We start from the raw sequence: 24,610 nt of genomic DNA, 5'->3' as shown, positions 1-24,610 counted from the left end.
AAATAGATCTTTTTGGAGGAATACAGAAAGGCAGTACCAGAATAATGGTAACCAAGACCCCCCTCAGAAGAGGACACAGGAATGATGGTGTCTTGGGGAGGAATGGAACATAGATAATAAAAGCCTCTGATTTGGTCCTAGGTAACCCTCTAACTGTGCAATGCCCTCACGAAGTGGAGGCTCTCTTACTACGTCACAGGACACAAGCCTTTTCAGATCAAAGGCTGGCTAAGTATGAAATAACCCTGTTAGGTAATGAGAATATCACTTTAAAACGCTGCACAGTTCTTAATCCAGCAACACTACTCCCTAACTTACCATTCTCGGGGGAACCGTTGCATGACTGTGCTTCTTTAGTTGATATGGCTGAAAAACCCCGTGATGATCTTTTTGATACACCTTTAGAAAATCCTGATCTTGTCCTCTATACAGATGGTTCCTCATTTATGAGAGAGGGAACCCGTTTTACTGGAGCTGCTGTAGTTTCTGATTATGACACCCTCTGGGCAGCTTCTCTGCCTTCCCATTTTAGTGCACAGGCTGCTGAACTTGTGGCTCTTACACAGGCCTGTAATATAGCTAAAGATAAGAGTGCCACCATTTTTACTGACTCGAAATATGGCTTTGGCATATGCCACTTTATTGGTATGATTTGGCGGGAACCTTATTGAGACCAGGGCTTCTTGACCCATGTGACCTTGCTAGCCTGAGGGGGGAGGAGGGGATCTGAGACCTTTGTCCTACAAACAGGTCAGGGGGAGTATGACTGACTGTTATATCCACATTGAGAGGAGACAATTACCCATTTCTCATAATCCCTCCTCTTTATTTTTGACTATTTGGCTCCTCTCATTCCATTTATTGAATATCTCCTCTGCCTTTGGTCTAAATCTGTGAATTCTATGCTATCTAGGCAGATTAGAGCATCAGATGACTCTTTTTGCCCCTCTGGTCTGTGTTTCTTTCTTGATTTAGACTCAGATTTGGAGAAATGCTCAGATGCCATGGTAAAGGGGGTGGCCAGCTGCACCAGCCCGTAAGTCCCAGCCCAGTTAGGGGGATAAGGTTGTTCTTTTCCACCACAATACCACCATAGGTTGGCTCGGGGGAGGATCAGGGATGAAAAATCTACAGAGTTGTTCTCTGTTACTTCCCATGTTTGGACACAACTCATTACCCAAGACCAGAAAACCTCTCACCAATCTGGAGAGACAGACGGGATGGTTTCCTAAGTGGGTATGATCTTTTCTACTGTCCTTTTTATTACAGGGAAGAGTAGCTCCAAATCCCTGCAACTCTCACCATTTGCCAAGCCATTCTGGTATAATTGAAAGAGACACCAGAACCCCTCCAGGCTAAAATGTGGACTAAAGAGTATGGGCAGCTGGTCTTCCCAAAGCACTGACCCATTCCATCCGAGCATTTGAATCTCCAAAACCAGTCTCTGTCTCCACTGTCTGTCTTACATCCTTAACTTCACTGGCCTATTGGGTTTCCTAATTTCCCTTCTGGACTTGGAGAGGTTATTTTATTTCTGGAGTCTTAAAAGGATAGGGGGATGTAGGATCCATGAGATTTTCAAAGGATATTCCTATTCTTCCTACAGGATCAGTTCCTCCTTCAGATGCCCATATAAAAAAATCCTTTTTGCTCCTCCACTACTTGTTTGCCTGAGCAGCTCCCACTACCCCCAAATGTTACCTCCCTTCCCCCTTTTTTGTACCAGGCTTGGTATATTGCACATTAAAGTCTTTTTAAACTTCACCCTCCGTCGGTCATATTCCTTATTCACAGTCCACTGCTCATGTTTTGGTTCTGGTTTTTCTTCTGGAAAAGGTGCCTCTTTTACTTGAGAGTAGCAAGTCCAGTTTTGCTCCTCAATCCTCACTGCAATGTCAGTGAAAAGTAACACCAATCAGGTTCCAACTTGTTGCTCTTCCAGGCTCTTATCAATACCCAGTCTCCAGGCTTAAATTGGTGAGCTGGAAACTCGAGGAGTCTGGGCCAGAAGTCCCTTCTGTCAGAGTAAAGAAACAGAGGCAGAGAGGCCAGAAATATCTGAGAAACATGCTTTTCATTTCTATTTCTGGGAACTCTGTTTCCCTTCCCAAGTAAGGATCACATATACATTTAAGGCTTGGCATACCCGATTTTCATTAGACCCAAATTTAGGCAAAAGGACTGAACTTCCCTTGAGGGGAACCCCAGCCCATATTAGGCAACAATATTTTATCATTCTCTTCTTGCATTTTTCTCTATACTTCTCAAGCTTATCCCCGATTTCTAATTTGTCTCCCAAAGGGCTATCTTTGGGAATTTTAGGGAGTTATACTTCCTTCCTTTTCTGTATCACTAGAGGTGGCATTCCTCATCTTTAATGAACCCTTTGAATTCTTGGGGACCACCCCCACCTGGCACACTGCTCGCCATCTCCTGGCACATTGCTTGGCCCACCTGGTGCTTACGGACTCTGATCGCCTGGCACACTGCTTGGCCTGGTTGGCACACCTGGCACCTACGGACTTTAACCGCCTGGCACCTTGACACACCTGGTACCTACTGACTCTAACCGCTTGGTACCTTGGCACACCCCAAACCAAGAAAGAGAATCCAGGAACCCTAGAATCCTGCATCAGGAGTGAAAAGCAGTTCCAGTGAGAGATGCCAAGAATGCCCCATGCTGTTCAAAGCTTTATCTAACAAATTACTTAACATAACAAAACATTCTATGAGTCACCCTCCTCTACTTCTCTTCTCTTTAACAAACTGTTAAAAACTTCCCCAAGCCACCTGCAAAGGAGTCCATAAAGTTATACTCCTATACCCTTCTAATTTAATATAAAACAATTAAGAATAGAATTTTCATCTTTGTTTCATAAAGAATCTAATACCATTGGTACCAGATGCCATGGCCAAATTCAACATTGTGTTTATCATGCCATCTGGGATGATCTTGGGGGTTACCATAAAAGAACAGAAGGTGCCAAGCCTCATGGAATACAGTGCAGGGGAAACCGAGTCCTCTCTCCCAGTGGATAGTTAGCACCTTGTTTTTTCAGATCTGATAACTCAGAATAAAGACAATTAATGTAAAAGAATGAATATCTAAAAGCTGCAGTGAAAGCTTTCAGTTAATCAATAAACTCAAACAGTATTAATTTACAATAGCATGCAACAACTGCTAAATATTACCAAAATTCCCATCTGTCAACAGTTTACCAATTAAAACAAGGAATACGTTTTCTTAGGATTTTTTTTTTTTTTTAGTGAGGCAATTGGGGTTAAGTGACTTGCCCAGGGTCACACAGCTAGTAAGTGTTAAGTGTCTGAGGCTGGATTTGAACTCAGGTACTCCTGACTCCTGGGCCAGTGCTCTATCCACTGCACCACCTAGCTGCCCCCTTCTTAGGATTTTAAAGTGGAATTCTTAAACTTTTTTTTTTTTAACTTCTTTTCTAAGAAAAGGCATTGAATTCACACTCCCCTTTTGCAAGCAAATGAATTGCCTGGAGTTTAACCGATCTTTGTTAATCCCAGACTCTTGAAGGACCCATAGGCCTCCCCACCTTTCCCAAGCAAACCCTTTTGTTTTTCTAATGGGCCTAGTTTACCCAAGAAGTTCCCTGGGGCAAATTAAAAGAACCCCCTCCCCACAAAACCAAACCAAAGGACAGACACTGAGTCTCTCCAGGACCACCACCCTTCACTCCAAGTCTCCTCCACCCCCAGGGAAGACAAGATTAGGTGTGGCTGCCATCCCTGTGGTGTGAGGGGGAGAGAATACCTGAGGGCTCTGGAGCTGACCCTCACCCAAATTCCCTCAACTACCACCAGTGGGGGATGGCCCTCCCCCAACAAGACACCCCTTCTGTCAGATGATGACCCCACTAGACCAAGCCATGCCTGTGCACCATGCTCTCTTCTCATGAGATGAAATTCAGGAACCTCTCTCCTGGCTTTCCCCCCAAACAAAACATTATACTAAACCCCGATAACATTTTGCTCTATCCTCACAATCCTGGGAGGTAAACTTTCATTCATGAATTCACCCAATACCCCTGCAAAAGACGTATAGCAAGTGACTCCCTACCATGAGCCTAACAAACCAGAGCGCTGGCTTTTCCTTCCTCCCCAAGGTAGTCCCTGTTTTGATAAATTCTTACCCCCTTGGTGAGCATGCTTCACCCTGTGTTTGTGACGTCTCTGCTGAGTTCCTCGGACTCAGGAGTGTGGGGGGGGTGACCACCCCTCCGGGCTCTGACCATTGCTGGTGAAGAGTGCTGGGAGTGCTGGAACATGGAGGGAGGGTCCCCCCAGCTCCTTACGTCTTGGTGGAACCTCCGGTTGTGAGGGAAAAATCCATCCTCTTCTCACTAATTCTCAGGAACTCAGCAGTGAAGTGACAAAGGCTTTATTTTCTTCTCATGAGAAGGAGGCACCCTAGTGTGCAGCTAGTGGGTGCCCAGAAAGGGGGCTTGCAGGCCCTGTTTTATACCTTAGTCCCTAACACACATGGACCCTCCCCTTTTTCATCACTAGTGGGGTTACAATCTATGCGCAAAAACTATCCCACCCTTCTTCCTTGTATGGGCATAACTCAGGAGTGGACCTTATACTTCCTTATATGGACACAACTCTGGAGGGGACCTTATTGAGACCAGGGCTTCTTGACCCATGTGACCTTGCTAGCCTGAGGGGGGAGGAGGGGATCTGAGACCTTTGTCCTACAAACAGGTCAGGGGGAGTATGACTGACTGTTATATCCACATTGAGAGGAGACAATTACCCATTTCTCACACTTCACTGAAAATTTGAGGCTATTTGCCCCGTTCCTCATCTCACACCATTCAGCTGTCTTTCCCTGCAGCTATCTCCTTCACCCCATGTCATATGAAGAAGAGACTCTTCTTTTGAAAGCAAATCCCTTGTGATGTACCTTTGATCCCTTTCCATCTGAGCTTCTCCAGCAGACTGCCTCCTCTATTATACCCACTCTCTTACTAATCTTTAATTTCTCACTGTATTTGTTACCTGCAGTGACACTATCTTTTCCCCTCTTAAAAAAAAAAAACCACAAAACCAAACCCTTGTTTCTTTTGATCATCTCAACTAGCTCTCACGCTATATCTTTCCTCTCCTTCTCAGCTAAAGAAACTCCTTATAGTCTGGCTTCCAATCTCAATAGTCAACTGAAATACCCTCTCCAAAGTTACTATTTATCTCAATTTCCAAATCTCATGGTATCTTCTTGTCTTCATTCTTATTGACCTCTGCCTCCATCATTCTCTTTTTCTGGATATTTTTTCTTTGTGTTTTCTTGACAAGTGCTAAAATTCATTTGGTTCTCCTATGTGTCTGGCAACTCTTTCTCAGTCTCCTTTAGTGGATCTTCTGTTCACACCCATTAACCTTGGGTGTCTCCCTAAGGCTCTGTCCTAGGTCTTCTAGTCTTTCTATACCATCTTGCTTTGTAATAGAGTTCCTTGTTGATCTTTTAAAATCCTTTTACAATGTAGCACATTCTTACCTCTCCAGTGTTCTTAAATTTTATTCCCCTCCATGAATTTCAGGATACATCTACAATGTAATACTTGATCATCTTTGTATATGACTCTCTGCTCTGTTCTTCTACACTGTCTGGAATGTTCTCCATTCTTACTTTAGGCATCTAGGTAGCACAGTGGATAAGAGTACTGGACTTGGTGTCTGGAAGGACCTGAGCTCACTACACACTAGCTGTGGGATTCTAGGCAAGTCACTTAAACTGTCTGGCTCAGTTTTCTCATCTGTAAAATGAGGGTAATAATAGCACTTACCTCCCAGGTTTGTTCAAAGGGTAAAATAAAATATTTATAACATGCTTTGCAAATGTTAAAGTGCTATGTAAACACTTGCTTTATTATTACATGTGTTAAGTGACTTACCCAGGGTCACACAGCTAGTAATTGTCAAGTGTCTGAGGCTGGATTTTTTTTTTTAGGTGAGGTCAGATTTGAACTCAGGTCCTCCTGACTCCAGGGCTGGTACTCTATCCACTGCACCACCTAGCTACCCCCAAAATTAATAGGTCATGCCAGACTTTCCTTCCTTCTTTCCTTATGGGCAATGAGGGTTAAGTGACTTGCCCAGGGTCACACAGCTAGTAAGTGTCAACTGTCTGAGGCTGGATTTGAACTCAGGTACTCCTGAATCCAGGGCCAGTGCTTTATCCACTGTGCCACCTAGCTGCCCCTATTATTATTTTTATCATTATTACCTTTGCCTCCTGCCTTCCTTGGCTTCTGCCAAAACCCAGCTCAAATCCCACCTTTTATAAGAGGCCTTTCTTGGTCTCTTCAACTGATTGTACTTTCCTTCTGGATTACCTTCCTTTTATATATCTTGTAAAATTCCTTCCATGAGCTCCTTGAAGGGCAAGAACTGTGTTTTTACCTTTTTTGATGATCCCTAGTACTTAGCACAGGACCTGGCACTGAATACTGTTAACAGTAATTACTTCATCATATTCTTGTACTATAACTTGGTTAGCTGTCCGCAAATGGTGATCACCCACTTTGTTTCCAGATCATTTCTGCCCCCCAAAATAGACATATTTCATTGTATTCAGAGCCCTTTTTATCATTGACCTCTTTGGGGAATAAGCCTAGCTGTAGGATTTCTGAATCAAATGATACGGCTTTTTAATAATTTTCTTTTCAGAATTCCTAATTGCTTTCTAGGATAGTTGGACCAATTCACTATTTCTCCAGAAGTGAATTAATAATGCCCATCTTTTCACTGCTCTTCCAACAAACGTCTTTTGTCATCTTTGCCAGTGTGAGATAAAACTTCAGACTGATTTTTATTTGCATTACACTTATTAATGATTTGGTGCATTTTATAATATAGTTCTTATTAATTTGTGATCCTTGACCATAAAACTATTAGGTGAATGACTTTTTTGTTCTTATATATTTTTTATTAGTTATCTATGTATCTTATCCCAGAATCTTATTGGATCTATTTGATATAAATATTTTCCCTCAGTTAATAGCATCTTTTCTTATCTGAAAGTTTTTATTCAAAAGTTTTTCAATTTCATGTAATCAAAATTATTTACTGAATTCATAATATTTTCCCTTAAAGCTTCCTCCCCTCCCCCTATTACCCCCCAAACTTCCATATACTGTGAAGGACATTACCATCCTTTCAGGCCCACAGCCTAGATATCACCCTTGACTCTTCACTATCTCTCACCCTTTCCTCCCTTCCCCCCCTGCACACCATATCCAATCTCATGCAGAGACCTGTCAATTTTACCTTTGCCTCATCTCTATAATATACCCCCTTCTCTCCTCTAACACTGCCGCCACCCTGATGTTGGCCCTCATCTCCTCATACCTGGCCTGTTGAAGTAGCCTGCTGGTGGGTCTGCCTGCCGCCACAAGTCTCTTCCCACAGCAGTCCATCTTCTATTCAACCACCAAGAGATTTTTCTAAAGTGCCTGTCTGACCAGGTGACATCCTTATCTCCTCCAGGATCAACTTACAGAATCCTTTGTTCGGCTGCCCTCTCAACCTTTTCAGTGTTTTGTTTTTCACTTTATTCCTAGTCACTGTGATACTGGCCTCTTTGCCCCTCCTCAAACAAAATACTACATTTCTCAGCTCTGGGAATTTTCACTGACTGTCTCTTTTGTTTCTGTTGCTGTTGCTCTTCACCTCTGTCTACTGATTTCCTTGCTAAAATCCTCCCTTCTCCAGCTCCTCTTCATTCTAGAGCTGCCTTTTCTTTAATTACTTCATATTTATTCTGTATTATACATTTTGTTTGTATATATTTGTTGTCTCTTAAATAGTGAGCTCTTTGAGGACGAGGACTTTTTATATCCTCCTTATTAGCACAGTGCCTGGCACACAGGTGCTTAGTAAATATGATTGACTGACTATTTTATCTTTGGTAATAACTATCACTTCTTTTCTTAAATCTTCCTTTACCCATAGTTGTCAACAAATATTTATTAAGCATTTACTGTGTTCCAGGTGCTATGCTGAGAGCTGAGGATAGGAAGAAAGACAATACAATCCCTGCTCTCAAGGAGCTCATAGTACAACTATGTATGTACAAGATATACACTGGATAAATTGGGAGTAATCTTAGAGGAAAGGGAGTCTAGCATTGAGGGGGGACTAAGACAGCCTTCTTTCAAATGGTAGGATTTAGCTGAGACTTTAAAAATTCCAGGAGGCAGAGGAAAGGAGAATGTTCAAGCATAGGAGAATGCCAGTGAAAATTCCTGGAGCCAGGAGATATCTTGTGGAAGAAATAGCAAAAAGTTCAATGTCACAGGAGTCAGAAGAGTACAGTATAAAAAGACCTGGAAAGGTTGGAAGGAGCCAGGTTATAAAGAGTTTAAAAGACAGGGTTTTTTATATTTGATCATGAAGGTGATAGAAAGGTGTTTAAGTTCATTACTCAGTAGTGAGGTACAATGGTACCTAAATAGAAGATGGAGAAGTATGGTGACTTGAGGAGTGGATCTTAGAGTTGTTTTTGAATTGGATTTCCCTTTATATTTTGCCTCTTGGATTTTAACACTCAGAAATGCTGTTGATTTTTGAGAGCTTATTTTGTTGCTTCCAGCTTTGCTGAGGCTATTAATTATCTCAATTGCTGCCTTTTGTTTATTTCTTAGGAGTTTCCAAGTACATCATCATTCAATAAATAGGCATAGTTTTGTTTCCTTTTTTATTTTTATGCATTTAATTTCTGTCTTAATTGATACTTCTAGTATTTTTAGAACTAAATTGAGGAGAGTGGACATCCATGCTTTACTCATTTATTGGGGAAAGCTTCTAATGAAACTCCTTTGCATGTGAGGCTTGCTTTTGTTTTTATATTTTTATATTTATATATTTTATATATTTTTTCATATATTTTTTGGTTTTGTTTTTTGAATAAAAGTATTTTATTATTTTGCAGTTACGTGTAGAGGTAGTTTTCAACATTTGTTTTTATAAGATTTCCAATTTCAAATTTTTCTCCTCCCCCCCCAGGCAGGTAATCTGATATATATATACACACACACACACACATACTTTATAATATTTTTAAAATATCCCTCTGTGACTATACTTCATGAGATTTTTAGGATAAATGAATGTTGTACTTTTGTACATTTATTGATGCCATAATTTTGAATGTTTATAATATGATTGTTTCTGTTATGGTATAAATCAAACTTAGTCAGAATAAATGACTTCTTGGATGAATTGATACAGTTTAACAATTTTATTTATTTTTTTACATTAATATTCATTTATGATAGCGGTCTCTTAATTCTTTGCTTTTTTTCCCCCTGGTTTAGATTTAAGGAGTTTGTCTCAAAAGGAGTTTCGTAGAGTGCTTTCTTTTTCCAGGTTTTTCGTTTCGTTTTGTTTTGGGTTTTTTGTGGGGCAATGAGGATTAAGTGGCTTGCCCAGGGTCACATAGTCAAATTTGAACTCAGATCCTCCTGAATCCAGGACCAGTGCTTTAACACTGTTCCATCTAGCTGCCCCCTCTTTTTTTTTTTTTTTCCAGTTTTTGAGAATGTTACATAGTATTCTTATTTTTTTTCTTTAGTCATTTCTTCGTAGCTAGTTCTATTTCCTTCTCTGAAATTGGTTCTCTGTGTGGTCTTTTGTTGGGGTGATTTTTGTTTTTGGAAAATATAAATTTTATTATCCTTTTCAAATACATAGATATATGTGTGTATATATACATACATAAACATACATGCACACATGGACTTTTAAACTTTGATGGCATACCACTTGTGTTAAAAATTTAGGGCAATAAACAAAGTTAAGCATTGCTTTAGGAAGTCAAAATTATAGAGCATTAATGCTATAAGTAATTTTTTCAGCATCCCATGTTGTTTCGCTGCTACATTGTTTCAGTGCACTCTTTTAAAAGCTTTATTGCCTTCTCTACTTTCATCTCCTGAATTGAAGTTGATTTTGCAGCACTTGCTTTTAAGATCCCATTATCATTTTTCTTTTGCCCTGTCTATTACAGTAGTTTTCATTTCTAAGCGTTTTGCTCTGGGCGATTCAGCTGTGGTTTTTTGTTTGTTCTGTTGGGGGGGGGGTGTGATAAATGGTGTTTGTAATTAATGCTTTTGAAACTGATATAATGCTATTTTTATGACTGTTTCAAGTCTTTGGGCTATAAATAAAAATGACCTATATCGTCCCCATGTAGACTTTCAGCTTGCTTGGAGGAATTGAAAACTTTTTTGGAAGTTTGAATATCCCTGTTGGGTTCATTATAAATAAATTATGACCTATTCCTACATTTGCTTTTCTTGTAGTATTTAGCACAATACTTTGTACATACTAGGTGCTGATTAAATGTTCCTTTTGAATTATTTCTTGACAATATGAAGAAAGGGAACCACAAATAATAAGGATAGTGATGATGATGACAACTGGCATTTGTATAATTCTTTTTAAGGATTGCAAAGAATTTTGAAGTATCTTATTTTTACAAGAATCTGGGAGGTAGGTGTTTTTATTATCCTCACTTTACAGATGCAGAAACCGAGGCAGAGAAAAATGAGTTACCCATGGCCACACAACTAGTGTCTAAAGCTGGATTTGAATTCAGGTCTTCCTGATGCCAAAGCCATTTTCTGTCTACTGTACTACCTGGCTAACAAAGCTGTCATCATGAAATATTGACATTGTGTTTCTTGATGGGTGTGTTTCTTGTTGTTGTTTGGGGGGAGCAGTGTTGCCAGAATCCAGCCCTGACCATGGCTATGATAGAAAATTCAAATTCTGAACTTTTAAGGAAAAATTTCAGAAAATTCTACCCTACTTGTTAATTTCAGAATTAAAAGCTACACCTCTCCCCCCAACCCCCTCAAATTCGTACTTTCATGGACTTCCTTCTAATTCAGAGATATAAAGCTAAATTTCATATGCCTTAGCTAGATCATTGAATACAGGATAGAGGTTTTGGTGTTTTTTCCTGTACTATTCCATTTGTCCTGCTGCAAGCAACATATGTGTTTGTGTGTGTTTGTATATGTGGCCTAACATGACCCTGATTCTACAAGTAAATACATTGTTGATGTGTGTGTGTGTGTGTGTGTGTGTGTGTGTGTGTGTGTGCGCGCGCGCGTGCCTGTTATAAAAATCTTTGGCTTAGTTCTTCTTAGCAATGCTAAGAAGATAGAATCTGGTGGAGAAAGAGGGAATAGTTTTTAAGTTATCCAAAAATAATTTTCATGAATGTGTTGAAATTTAAGTTGGTTTTAATTGTATTTTTGTAAATCTATTTTGGGCCTTGAAGGGAAAAATTTCAGTTAAATGAAAGTGAGGGTGGGAAAGGAATCCATTTTAGGTATGAAAGATATGGGAACAAGAGTATGGAGACATAAGCATACCAGCATACTTTCCTGGGGTTTAGTTTCAGCAGAATTAGTGTTCTGCAGCATTGTCTAGTGCTGAGGTGATGCTGTCTTTAAGAACATGCTAACAAGATCATTTTTTGTCATGTTAATTGATGGCATCCTTTGTTTTGAATTTAGTAAATTGAACCTTAGAGCAAAGATGTCAAACCAGAATAAATGTAATTGGGAAATGTTTATCAAAATAAAAATTTTAAAAAACAACAAATATTCTTAATTTGTTGTTTTCCATGTCAATACATGGTCCATAGGCATCTCTTTCAGTTTGTTTGATAGCACTAATTTCAAGGATAGAACTTTGCCCCCTTTAAGTTGTAGTCTTCCCCTCTGATCCTCTCTTTTTCTCTTCCATCTCCAGTTAGGACTGAATATGGATAAACATCAATCAATAGCTGTTAATGAACCTTAGCAGAAGTTTCATTGAAATTGTCACTGCCCATATATACAGAATCAAAGATCTTATTCTTTGATTCAGTACATCTGAAATAAATGTATCTTTTCTTTTCATTGTAGGTTATGCAATGGTCTCTGCAAGATGGTTTGTCCTTAATTTGGAGCTTTTTAAGACTGACATATGCTGGTACTTCATCTTCTATAAGTGGACTATAATTTCTTCTCTCACGACAACTACATAAGCAGACAAAATTGCAAAGATCTGCCCTGTGTCGAGTATGACAGCCACGACCCGTGGCTCTCCAGTAGGAGGGAATGACAGCCAGGGCCAGGCTCCTGATGGACAGTCCCAGCCCCCCCTCCAACAGAATCAGGTATGAAGTGGAAAATCTTAGACACATTATATAAAAAAGTACTAAATAGTGTGATGGACAGATTAAAGCCATTAAAATATTTTTAAAATATTTATTATCTTAAATTTTAAGGACTCATGATAGGTATACATTATGTATGATCTGAATAGGGAAAATATTATTTCAGAATGTAGTTCAATAATTGTGGATCCTTTCAGGATCTTGTGATTAGAAATGCTAATTGTTTTTGGAATAGCCATATTGTTTTCCAGAAAGAGTAGGAATACTTTTTTTTTTTAAAGATAGGAATACTTTATTGAAACAGCGGAAAGAACACTGGATTTAAGTCAGAAGACCTGGGTTGGGATCCTAGCTGTTTTTTTCCTACCTATGTGACCTATGGCAAGTCATTTAACCCAACTTAGACATCAATTTCTTATTTGTAAAGTATGGGTATTTATTAGGTGATTTATTATTTATTATTTATTATTATTATTTATTAGGTAATTCCCAGTTACAAATTTATGATCTTATATTTCTCTATATTACTTTGCATAGCTGCCTGGTAATTTAAAAAAAAACCCATTTTTATTGATATCTTTTGATCTTATATTACCTACTGTATTCTTCTCTGAGCCATCCCTTATATCCAAGAATTGTTAAAAAGAGTAAATAAGGAAACAGAATTCTATGAAACTAACCCATATAGCAAAAACGTTTGATTTTTATATGCAATATTTGACATGCATGGTCCTTAACCGCTGCAGAGAAGTGGAGGTCCTAACCAGATATGTAAAACACTTGGCAACTCAGACTCTCCTGGCCCAGAAATGGACAAAAGCTTCTGTAAATGAAGGTAGCAGATTTGAGGTGATTAGGTCCCTTCTAACTCTTTCCACTACAATCCTGTTGTCCTTTGAACACTCAGCTCAGGGTATTTGAAGAGACACCATATGGATATTAAAATAGGACTGAAAGGGAATACTGAAAGTGAAGTGGTTTCATCATCAAATGAGGTGGAATAATATCCAGAAGGTAGACAGCCACATGGAACTACAGAGGATGATATTATGACGTGAATTTCCAAGTAAGATTTATTATTGAATAATGGCAGTACTGTATGAATGTCAGAGTGACAATGGGGAAGCAAAGATCATGCTGCTTCCCTTTTTTAAGGAATAGGGTAGAGTATGGGAGAAAGTACTAGCACTGAAGGAAATTTCCAGAAATGTTGGGCGTTTTAAGGCAAGAACAGGTTAATTTAAAGCAGTGAAGAATATAAGAAGTCAGTCAAGAAACATTTATTAAATGCCTGTTATGTTCTAGGACTTTACATCTTTCTCTCCCTCACTCCACATATTTAATCAGTTGTCAAATTTTATAATATCCCCACAAAAACTCTCCCTACATACATCCCCCCTTCTCTCTGCTCATAAAGTTATCTCTGTAGGCACTCATCATCTCTTACCTGACTCTGCCTTTAGTATTTCCCCATTTCAATGCATACTTCCCACAGATGTCAAAATTATTTTTCTGAAACATAGATTTGACCACATCTTATCTTATCTACCTCCTCAAGTAAACTCCAGCGGCTCCCTATCAACCATGAACTCCTCTGTTTGGAATCTAAGCCTACTCATTTCCCATGAGCTATTCCTTCACCTCACCTCAGCCATGGACAAAGATAGTCACATCCTTGTTCTTGGCAACACCCACAATTTTACCACCTCTCTTGAAGAATTCTAAAATCCTCTTATCCAATCATAATCTGTTGCTTTTTTTTTTTCCTAACCCTTCCCTTACAAAATTCCACTCTTCCTCTAAGCTGTGACCTCCAGTCCATTGACCCCTCATTTCCCTCCCAGGACATCTCTTCACTGATCATTCTCTCCTCTTCATCATTTTGACCCCTTGAAGAACCAATTCACAATGATACTGTCCTCCTGTCTTGATTCCCCTTTGCTTATCATTGATAACACCTACCCAGCCCTCAGCCTTAGATCACCTCCACCATTTTTTGACTTTGCTCCTATACATTTGCTGCTAAATGAAGACAGAAAAAATAATGCAACTATTCTGACTTGGTCCATTACAAATTTATGTTACACAACCTTAATTGGGCCTTTACTGCTGCTAGGCAATCCTGGCATACCTGTCTTATCAACTTACTATCCTACTCTCTCAATGGAGCTTTTTCTTATTTAGTATTTTCTTTTTCCCCAATTACATGTAAAAACTATTTTTAACATTCATTTTTAAGACTTTGAGTTCCAAATCCCCCCCCCCCCCCGCCAACATTGAGAAGGCAAGCAATTCAATATAGGTTATACATGTGTAGTCCTCCAAAACATTTCCGTATTAGTCATGTTGTAAAAGAAAACATAGACCAAAAAAACTAAAGAAAAATAAAGTAAAAAAAAAATTATGCTTCAGTCTGTATTCAGACCCAATCAGTTCTTTGTAGATGGATAGCATCTTTCATTATAAGTCCTTCAGAATTCTCTTAGGATCATTGTATTGCTATCATTCAAGCTGATTATGTTACAGTGTTGCTGTTACTTTGTGCACAGTACATTTCATTTTGCATCAGCTAGTTAATCTTAACAGGTTTTTCTGAGAGCATCCTGCTTATCATTTTTTACAGCACAATAGTATTTCATCATAATAAAATACCACAATTTATTCAGCCATTCCCCAATTGATGGGCATCCCCTCAATTTCCAATTCTTTGCCACCAGAAAAGAGCTGCTATAAATATCTTTGTACATATAGGTCCTTTTCCTTTTTATTTTTTATCTCTTTTTGGATGCAGACCTAGTAGTGGTATTGCTAGATCAAAAAGTATGCGTGGTTTTATAGCCCTTCAGGCATAGTTAAAATTGCTCTATAGAATGGTTTGAATCAATTCAGAAGTCCACCAACAGTGCATTAATGTCTCATTTCCCCCACATCCCCTCCAGTATTTGTCATTTTCCTCTTCTGTCCTATTAGCCAATCTAATAGGCATGAGGTAGTACCCCAGAATTGTTTTGATTTGCATCTCTCCAATCCATAGTGAGTTAGAACATTTTTTCCATCTGGTTAGAGATAACTTTGATTACTCCATCTGAAAACTGTTCATATGTTTTGATCATTTATCAGTTGGGGAATGACTTGTATTCAGAGAAACTTCAAAGTATTTTTTCACAGTTTCTATTGCTAACTGTATTCCTTTGACATCCCCCTCCCTTTATTCTGTTCTCTCTCTCCTTTCACCCTGTTTCTCTTCAAAAATGTTTTGCTGCTCTCAGGGGCTCTTAAAAACCTTTTCATCCCTCTTCCTCTTTAACACCACTCATGGATCCCTCATGCCCCACTCTCAGATGGAAACCTTGCCTCATATTTTATAGAAAAAATTGATGCCACTCACCCTTGATCTCTCTCTTCTTGCCTCTTCCTGATTTATCACTGAGGTCCCTTTTGCTTGCTCCACTCCTGTCTCAAATGTTGAAGTGGTTATAAGGGTAACCACCTCTCCTCGACCAAGTAATCTCATTCCATCCTGTCTCCTCTGACAAACTGTCCCCTCTGTCATCTCCAGTCTTTAACTAATTTTCAATTATTTTCTACCTACTGGCTCCTTCCTTACAGCCTACAAACATGTTTATGTGTCTCACTTGTTCCTTCCATCCATGCTATTTTCCTATATCTTTTTTGCCCTTCTGTGCTAAATTCCTCAAAAAGGCCTTCTATAATAGTTGCCTCTTTCTCTCCTCTTATTATTTCACCAATTTTTTTTTCTACAAAGTTACTAATGATCTCTTAGTTGCCAAATCTAGTAAGTAGCTTTTCTCAATTCTCATTCTCCTTTACCTCTCTGTAGCCTTTGATACTCTTCGTCATCCTCTCCTGGTTTTCCTCTTACCTGATTACTCCTCCATCTCCTTTGCTGGGTCTTCTTTCATATCATGCACTCTTAATAATAGGTGGCCCCCAGGGTTCTGTCCTAGATTCTCTTCTGTTCTTTCTCTGTACTGCTTTACTTGGTGATCTCATCAGGTCCCAGGTATATAAATGTGCTGAAAAATCTCAGATCTACCTATCTATCCTGCCCCCAACTCATTGATTTCCAATCTTGGATATCAACCATTTAGACATTTCTCACTGCATGTCCCGTAGACATTTTAAACTCAGTGTACCCAAAATAGAACTCATTATCTTTCCTCCTAAACCCTTCTCTCCCCTCCCTTACCTATTACCGTACAGGGCAACACCACCCTCCTCCCCTTGCAACCTAGAAGTCATTCTGGATTCCTCACTATCTCTCATGCCCCATATCCAAGCTGTTAAAAAGACATGCCAGCATCTTTTCACCTTTTCAACATCTCTTGAATATGCCACCTTCTCTCCTCTGACACTGTCAGTACTTTAGCTCAAGCCCTCATTAGGTCATGCCTGGACTATTGCAGTAGCCTGCTGATGGGTCTCAAGAATTTTCCCCCCTCCAGTCCATTCTTGATTCAGCCACCAACATGATTTTCCTAAAACACAGGTCCAACCACATCACTCTCCTATTCATTAAAGTCCAGCGACTTCCTTTGCTCTGTTTGGCGTTCATATTCAAAGTCTTTTATAATCTAGCTTCTTACATGTACTCTTTGATCCAGTGACACTGGCCTTATGGCCGTTCCATGAGCAAGACACTCCATCTCTCAGCTCTGGGTATTTTCATGGTTATCTCTCATGCCTGGAGTGCTCTTTCTCCTCTGCTCTGAATAGTGAGTTTCCTGGCTTCCTTTAAGTCCCAATTCCTGCAGGAAGCTTTCATCAGTCCCTCTTACTTCGAGTGCCTTTCTCTTTATTATTTCCTATTTGTGCTGTATATAATTTGCTTTGTATAGATTTGCTTGCATATTTTCTCCCCCATTATATTATAATCTCCTCCAGGGTTAGGACTGTCTTTTACTTCTTTTGTATGTCCAGCATTTAGCACAGTACCTGTCATATAGTAGGAGCTTAATAAATGTTTATTGATTGATTGATTGAAATCACTCAGCCTGTAATAATAGCTATCACTCTAGTGACTGCTCTTAGATTCACTCTGGTCTAGTAAGAAGAACTTTCATGGGGCAGCTAGGTGGCACAGTGGATAAAGCACCGGCCTTGGATTCAGGAGTACCCGGGTTCAAATCCGGCCTCAGACACTTGACACTTACTAGCTGTGTGACCCTGGGCAGGTCACTTAACCCACCATTGCCCCGCCAAAAAAAAAAAACAACAACAACAAAAAAACGTTCATTTGTATTTGATATTTGTAAGCCATTCAGCTTCTCTGGAGGTAATGAAAATGAAAATGTTTTATAATGGTGGGAAATGGGGTATGGGTTGGGGTTAGGGTATGGGGTTCTTGGGAATTCCTCTTTAAAGAATTACACTCTCTTGCACACAAAATTTAGTTAGAATACGGAGATAGTTTATTTAGGAGCAAGGGAAGGGAAGGGTGGGGGGAGGGAAACCATGAAAGAAATCCTTGAACTTTCATGGGGAGATTGGCATGAAGCACATGGCTCAGAGGTACCAAATCTCCTGGAACAGGAGACTGGAAGGTACTTTTATAGGGGACTGATGGGGGTGGACCATCTGCCCATGAAAAGTTCCTTTAGTGAGAGAGGACCATCCTTCATTGGTGGTAGCTGGGGGAATTGGGTGAGGAGTGGAGGACCATCCCCCACTGGTAGTGACTAGAGGTGAGGGGTGGCTACAGATCCCTCTTCAGAACACAAAGGCCTCAGCCACACCCAAATTTATCTCCCCAGGGTAAGGGAGACCAGAATGAAGGGTAAGAATCCAAAGCTAGCTCAGTCTGATTTGGTTCAGCTTATCTCTCTAGGTGTTATCTGTCCTCTGGTTTAGTTTCTCAAGGAGAAGATTCCTCGGTGTACCCCAGAGAAATTCTGGGGTGCTCTGCGCCCCATGACATTTTGAACTTGATTTTACCTTTCTATGATTTTGTAATCATAAAAATCATGTTATTTTATGATCTTTGTCTAAAAATATCTCAGAATACATATTGTCACTTTTGTAATTATATCTGGTTTCTACTTTCATTTAATACTTTCCATATTGTCTTTTAAGTGGTTTATTGTTCATTTGTACAATAATCCTTTTTATTAACCTTATAATAGTAATATTTATCCGTTTCATTCCTATTTAGGACCATTCCTCTCATTCATATTTTGCACAATCTTGCAAAAGTATTAGTAGCACTTAAAATTTATTACATAATTTTATTTTATACTCGCTACTGAATCCAAGGTGATTGTGAAGTATTAAATTTAATGGTTGATAATAACTCTTTGATACTTTATTCTAGTGATGATGAAAAATACTTAAGTATATAATGTAAAAAACTCAGTAATTTGGACTTCGCATTAATTCAGAATTTGTAATAATTTGACAAAGGCTGGGGTGAATTATAAAAAGACTATTTAAAGAAGAGACTTATGGGAAATGTTTATCAAGTTTATGAGAAAAAAAGAATTTCCACCATTTTAATGGGCTAGTAACACACTGGTCTTTGATTAGTATAGGTCCAGAATGTAAAATACTGAACTAATCTAGGGCTATTTTAGATTAAAATAGGAGATAATAAAATTTGATTTCTTTTAAAATACAGTAGAGTCACACATTTATTACCTTCTTATTGGGCTTACCAGGTTGAATACAGACCTTTTTTGACAGGGTTTGGATGTTTATTGGGCTACTGCTCTTTCTTCTTTTGGCTTGCCTGTATTCTATTCTGTGTTAGATCTCAGCTTCTTCTGTGTCCAGTCTTTAGACTGACCTTAGATCTTTTTACCTAGTTAGGTTGAAAGACTGAAAGAATATGTCTGTTTTAGGTATACTGTTTCTCCACTTAAATAAAATATTTGCTATTTTTCTGGATTAGAATCTTATTTTGGTCTTTTTGCAAAGTTTTATTTTTTTACTTCCTGTCTTCCATTTTTACTTATCATCTTTCTTGATATATAACCACTTGAAATTCACCTATTGTTCTAATGTAGAGAAGCAGCCATTGTATGGAAGACCACAGGGTATTATGTTAACTTTTGTTTCCTAAAGTATGTCTGACAGTTATTTCCCATTGTCTACCAAATAAAGTGTAAGCTCTTTAGTATGACATTAAAAATTTACCCTATATATGATTGTAGTGGAATGGTATTTGTGCCGTAGGAAATGACAAACAGGATGATCCCAGAAAAACCTGGAAAGACTCATGAACTGATGTATAGTGAAGTGAGCAGAACTGGGAGGACATTGTGCATAGTGACAGTAGTATTGTTCAGTGAGTAATTGTGAATGACTTAACTACTCAGCAATACAATGATCCAAGACAGTCCCAAGGGACTAATGATGAATCTTACTATCCACTCCCATAGAAAGAACTGATAAAAAGAGCACCTGTGGATCATACATATATAACCTGTTTGCTGTCTTGTGGAAGGAGAAGGAAAAGGGAAGGAGAAAAATTTGGAACTCTAAATCTTATGAAAATGAATGTTGAAAACTACCCTTACATGTAACTGGAAAAAATAAAATAAATGTTTGTTGAAACAAACAAAAAAAATTTCACCCTATTCCTAAGTTCTGCCTATGTTTACAATCTTATTTTCTGCCACTTTCATGAGGCTTGCTAGCAGAGTAAATTACTCATAATTTCGAATACCATCCTTTGCTTTCCTGGCTTTCTGTCTTTGGTTTCACTGTTCCCTCTTCCTAGTATGCCTTTCCCTTTCTATTTTGTATAAATCCTATCCATCATTAAGACCTGGCTCAGGGCTACCATCTCCAGGAAATTTGCCTTGAATCCTTCACATACAGAGGTACTCTCTCCCTACTTTACAATTTTATTTATTTATCCTATATCCTATAGGATGTCTTTCCCAATCCCTCTTGATGCCTTCCCTCTGTAAAATATTTCCTATTTATTCTGTTTGTTTGTTTGGTTGGTTGGTTGGTTTTTTTTAGTGAGGCAATTGGGGTCAAGTGACCTGCCCAGGGTCACACAGCTGGTAAGTGTTATGTGTCTGAGGCCGGATTTGAACTCAGGTACTCCTGACTCCAGGGCCAGTGCTCTATCCACTGCGCCATCTAGCTGCCCCTCCTATTTATTCTGAATATGATTTGTTTGCTTATTGTTTCATCCATGAGATTGTGAGTTTCTTGAGGGCAGAGACTGTCTTTTGCCTTTTTTTGTATTCTTTGCACATAGCACAGTGCCTGGCATATAGTTAGGTGCTCAGTAAATATTTATTGAGTAATTTCTTTTTGTTTTCTTTTTATAACATATTCTATTCTTTCTTGATAGACATAGTTACTTATTTTCCCTTTTATATATATACATATACACATATATACACACACACACATACATGCACACACATATATAACGTAATAATAGAATTTCAGGGTTGGAAGGGACCTCAGGTAGTCCAACCCATTCCCTAAAGGAATCTTTACTGTAACATTACTTGAAAAGTGTGAATATAACTTCTGCTAGAATACCTCTCAAGATGGAAAACTTGCCACCTCTTAAGGCAGATCAGTTGTTTGGGAAGTTTTTCATAACACCAAGTCCAAATTGACTTTTTTGCAACCAGTTGCTTTTGTTTCTGTTCTAAACAACCGGCAAATTGAATCTCTATCACAAGACAGCTATTCAAATACTTGAAAGCAATAATTGCCCAGTTCTTCCACCCTTATAATAAACGGATTTTGGTTATGGACATGGCCAAGGCCCTTCACCATCCTAGTTATTTTTCTGAACTCTTCTCCAGCCTTTCAGCATCCTTAAACTGTGGTACCCAGAACCACAGTATTGCAGATGTAATTTCATTAGAGCAGATTACAGTGGGATTAGCATCTTATTTCATGAAGCTATGCCTCTCTTAATGCAGTCAAAGTATGCATTAGCTTTTTTGGCTGCCACTTAATGGTGCTGATTCTTTGAGTTTGTAGTTCACAAAAATACCCAGATATTTTTCTGTCATGTTACATTCTAATGGGGAAAGATGACAGAGCACACATAAAAGGAAACTGAAAGGAGTAGAGGAAGTACAAGTGCAAGGGGCATTATGGAGAAGTCTGGTTTGTAGCCTTGGTATAATTGAAGAGAAGGCTGACCTGAGTGCCCTCCTGAAGGATCCACAGGGACTAAGGTATTTATGAAGAAATCCAGGAACAACAGAGAGAGAACATAACAGAATATTTGAGTATTTATTCCAAGGCTAGAATAGTCTTCCTAAAAGAAGAATTTTCTGGGAATGATAGAGGAGTTCTGACTACAGCATTCTTTTTTTAATTAATTAATTTTTTTATAATAAACATTTCTGTTTAAAGATTTGAGTTACAAATTCTAGCCCTCCTTTCCTTGCCTCCCTTCCCCCCTTCCTGAGGCAGTAAGCAGTCAGATATAAATTATACATAATTGCACATGTCGTTTTATTTAAGAACTTGAATAAAAGAAGAAAGGGAAAGAAAGGGAAAAATAGCATGCTTTAGTATGTGTTCAATCAATAGCAGTTTGGTTTTTTTTTAAGTTATTTTATTATGGGGGGGGGCAATGAGGGTTAAGTGACTTGCCCAGGGTCACACAGCTAATAGGTGTCAAGTGTCTGAAGCTGGATTTGAACTCAGGTCCTCCTGAATCCAGGGCCTGTGCTTTATCCATTGTGCCACCTAGCTGCCCCCAATATCAGTTCTTTCTTTGGAGATGGATAGTATGCTTCATCATTAGTCCTTTGGGGTTGTCTTGGATCGTTATATTGCTGAGAGTAGTTGTCATTCATAGTTATTCATCAAACAGTATTGCTGTTGCTGTGCACAGTGTTCTCTTGGTTCTGCTCACTTTACTTAATATCGGTTGACATATGTCTTTCTAGGACTTTCTGAAATCACCCTGCTTGTCATTTCTTAAACCACAATAATATTCCATCACCATTGTATACCACAGCTTGTTTAGCCATACCCCAATTGATGAGTATTCCTCTGATTTCTAATTCTTAGCACCACAAAAAGAGCTGCTATAAATAATTTTATACAAATCGGTCTTTTTCTCTTTTTTGGGATGTCTTTAGGAGATAAACCTAACAGTGGTATTGCTGAATCAAAGGGTATACACAGTTTTATAGCTCTTTGGGCATAGTTCCAAATTGTTCTCCAGAATGGTTGGATCAGTTCATAACTCTACCAACAGTGGATTAGCTTCCTGGTTTTCCCACATCCCCTCCAACATCCAACATTTTCCTTTTTTCTGATATTTGCCACCTTGATAGATGTGAGGTGGTGCCTGAGAATTGTTCTAATTTGCATTTCTCTGATCAGTAATGATCTAGAGCATTTTTTCATACAATTATAGATAGCTTTGGTTTCTTTGTTTGAAAATTGCCTGTTCATATCCTTTGACCATTTATCAATTGGGGAATGACTTATATTTTTATAATTTGGCTCAGTTTTCTATATATTTGAGAAATGAGGCCTTGGTCTAAGATATTCTTTTCATAAATTCCTGTTTTCTGCTTTCCTTATAATTGGTTTTGATGTGCAAAGGCTTTTTAATTTTATATAATCCAAATTATCTGTTTTATATTTTGTACTGCTCTGTATATCTTCTTTGGTCCTAGACTACAGCATTCTTTTTGGTTTTTTGCGGTGCAATGGAGCTTAAGTGACTTGCCCAAGGTCACACATCTAGTAAGTGTCAAGTGTCTGAGGCCGGATTTGAACTCAGGAACTCCTGAATCCAGGGCCAGTGCTTTATCCACTGCACCACCTAGCCACCCCTAGACTACAGCATTCTTAACAGTCTTCTGTTACTTGGCTTTGCTTTCATTTTCTGTATATTTCTTTTCTTTTTTTCTTTTTTTTCATTTTAACAGGGCAATGAGGATTAAGTGACTTGCCCAGGGTCACACAGCTAGTAAGTGTCACTTGTCTGAGGCTGGATTTGAACTCAGGTCCTCCTGAAATCAGGGTCGGTGCTTTATCTACTGTGCCACCTAGCTGCCCCCTGTACATTTCTTTTTTGTTTTGTTTTTTGGGGTTTTTTGGGTGTACATTTCTTTTTAATCTAAATTGGTTTGCTACTTTCACTTGCAACCACATAGTTCTCTTCAGGTAAATCCCATTGTCTTTCTCTTTGACATTGTTTCTTATTGTCCCTTTTACTTTGGAATTTTAGGGTGGAATGGTTGGTTATCACCAAAGTTCCTGTCATTCTCTGCCCTGCCCCTACCCCCCCCCACCCCCCTCAGCTATCAGTTCCTCTTTGTTAGTAAGAACAGAACAGAATTTACCTTTCTTGGTTCCTCTACCTTTTGGAAGACAAAATGATCACTAAGGCAAATTAAGAGATTTTTGGCAGAGATTGAACTCTAGCAGATGTTTGAATAATTGAAGTTCCCTATCACTACTTAGTCATGCCTCTGTGTTCTCACTTTTCCCAAATTTCCTCATTTATTTCTTCTTAATGTCAAGATGGTCTGTATATGTATCATATACTATGTGGTATACTCTAATGACAAAAGCATTTGTATTTTTCCTTCTTCTGACCTTCACCCACATACTATGTTATTCTTTCTCTTCATGATTCCTGATTTTTTTCATTGATAATATACATTGATACCCTAAGGTCTACCCTCTTTTATCCATCCTTTCTCTTTTGACTGAATTTTATTCATCCAGAGCCCTGGTCCAAACAAGGCTTTTATCCCACCAAGTCTCAGTGATAACCAATAAGTTTCGAGCCCTGGTCCATTCAAGGCTTCCATCCCACCAAGTCTCAGTGATAACCAGTTAAGTTTAAGTAATTTGCCCTCTTCCACTAGCACATTTAGTTCCTCTTGCTGGTTGCCTAAAATCCTAGCAATTAGATATGGACCCTTGAGTTCATGAGTTTTTCTCCCAACTTGCTTCTTGGATTTTGTCTCCTAAGAATTTGTGGGAATTTTTCCTTTAAGACTTTTCTCTGTAACAGTTGATCTTAACTTACAATCCACAAACTTGTATTTTTAAATATTCTGATAACTATTTCAATATAATTGGTTTCCTTTGTAATCCTGTGTATTTTGTTTTATGGATTTGAAAACATTCCAGGAAGGTAAATAGGCTTTACTAAAGTGACCCTCCCCGAAAAAAAAAGGGTTAAGAACTCTTTCTCCATAGTGTCTAACTTAGGGAATATACAGAAGCAGCATTCTCCCTTTCCAGTCCTTTTTAATTTAAAACCCTTTTGATTAGATTTGCAAGACTACTTGGCAAATGTATTCTTTTTGTTGTTGTTCACTTGTTTTAGTCATGTATGGCTCTTTATCACTTCATTTGAGGTTCTCTTGGCAAAGATCCTGGAATGGTTTCCCATTTCCTTCTCCAGCTCATTTTGCAGGTGAG

General features: G+C 38.6%; 2 protein-coding genes across 3 annotated transcripts in view; both read left to right on the top strand.

Annotated features, from left to right (window-relative positions):
- LOC122747470 (vegetative cell wall protein gp1-like) overlaps nt 1-12,082 on the top strand; it is a 92,314-nt gene extending 80,232 nt beyond the window's left edge. Inside the window, exon 4 of the mRNA XM_043993470.1 lies at nt 11,952-12,082. Within this exon, the coding sequence (XP_043849405.1) occupies nt 11,952-12,047 (96 nt within the window). The 3' untranslated portion in view covers nt 12,048-12,082. The remainder of the gene's footprint in view (nt 1-11,951) is intronic.
- Nucleotides 11,971-24,610, top strand: part of USP9X (ubiquitin specific peptidase 9 X-linked) — a 182,732-nt gene continuing 170,092 nt past the window's right edge. For both annotated transcript variants that reach the window (XM_043991999.1, XM_043991998.1), the window contains exon 1: nt 11,971-12,205. In XM_043991999.1, coding sequence (XP_043847934.1) covers nt 12,110-12,205 — 96 coding nt within the window. In that variant the 5' untranslated portion in view covers nt 11,971-12,109. The remainder of the gene's footprint in view (nt 12,206-24,610) is intronic.

Source organism: Dromiciops gliroides, chromosome 3, assembly GCF_019393635.1.
Source record: "Dromiciops gliroides isolate mDroGli1 chromosome 3, mDroGli1.pri, whole genome shotgun sequence".
Lineage (NCBI taxonomy): Eukaryota > Metazoa > Chordata > Mammalia > Microbiotheria > Microbiotheriidae > Dromiciops > Dromiciops gliroides.
Note: the sequence above shows the minus strand (reverse complement) of the source record. Positions and strands in the feature narration are given on the sequence as shown.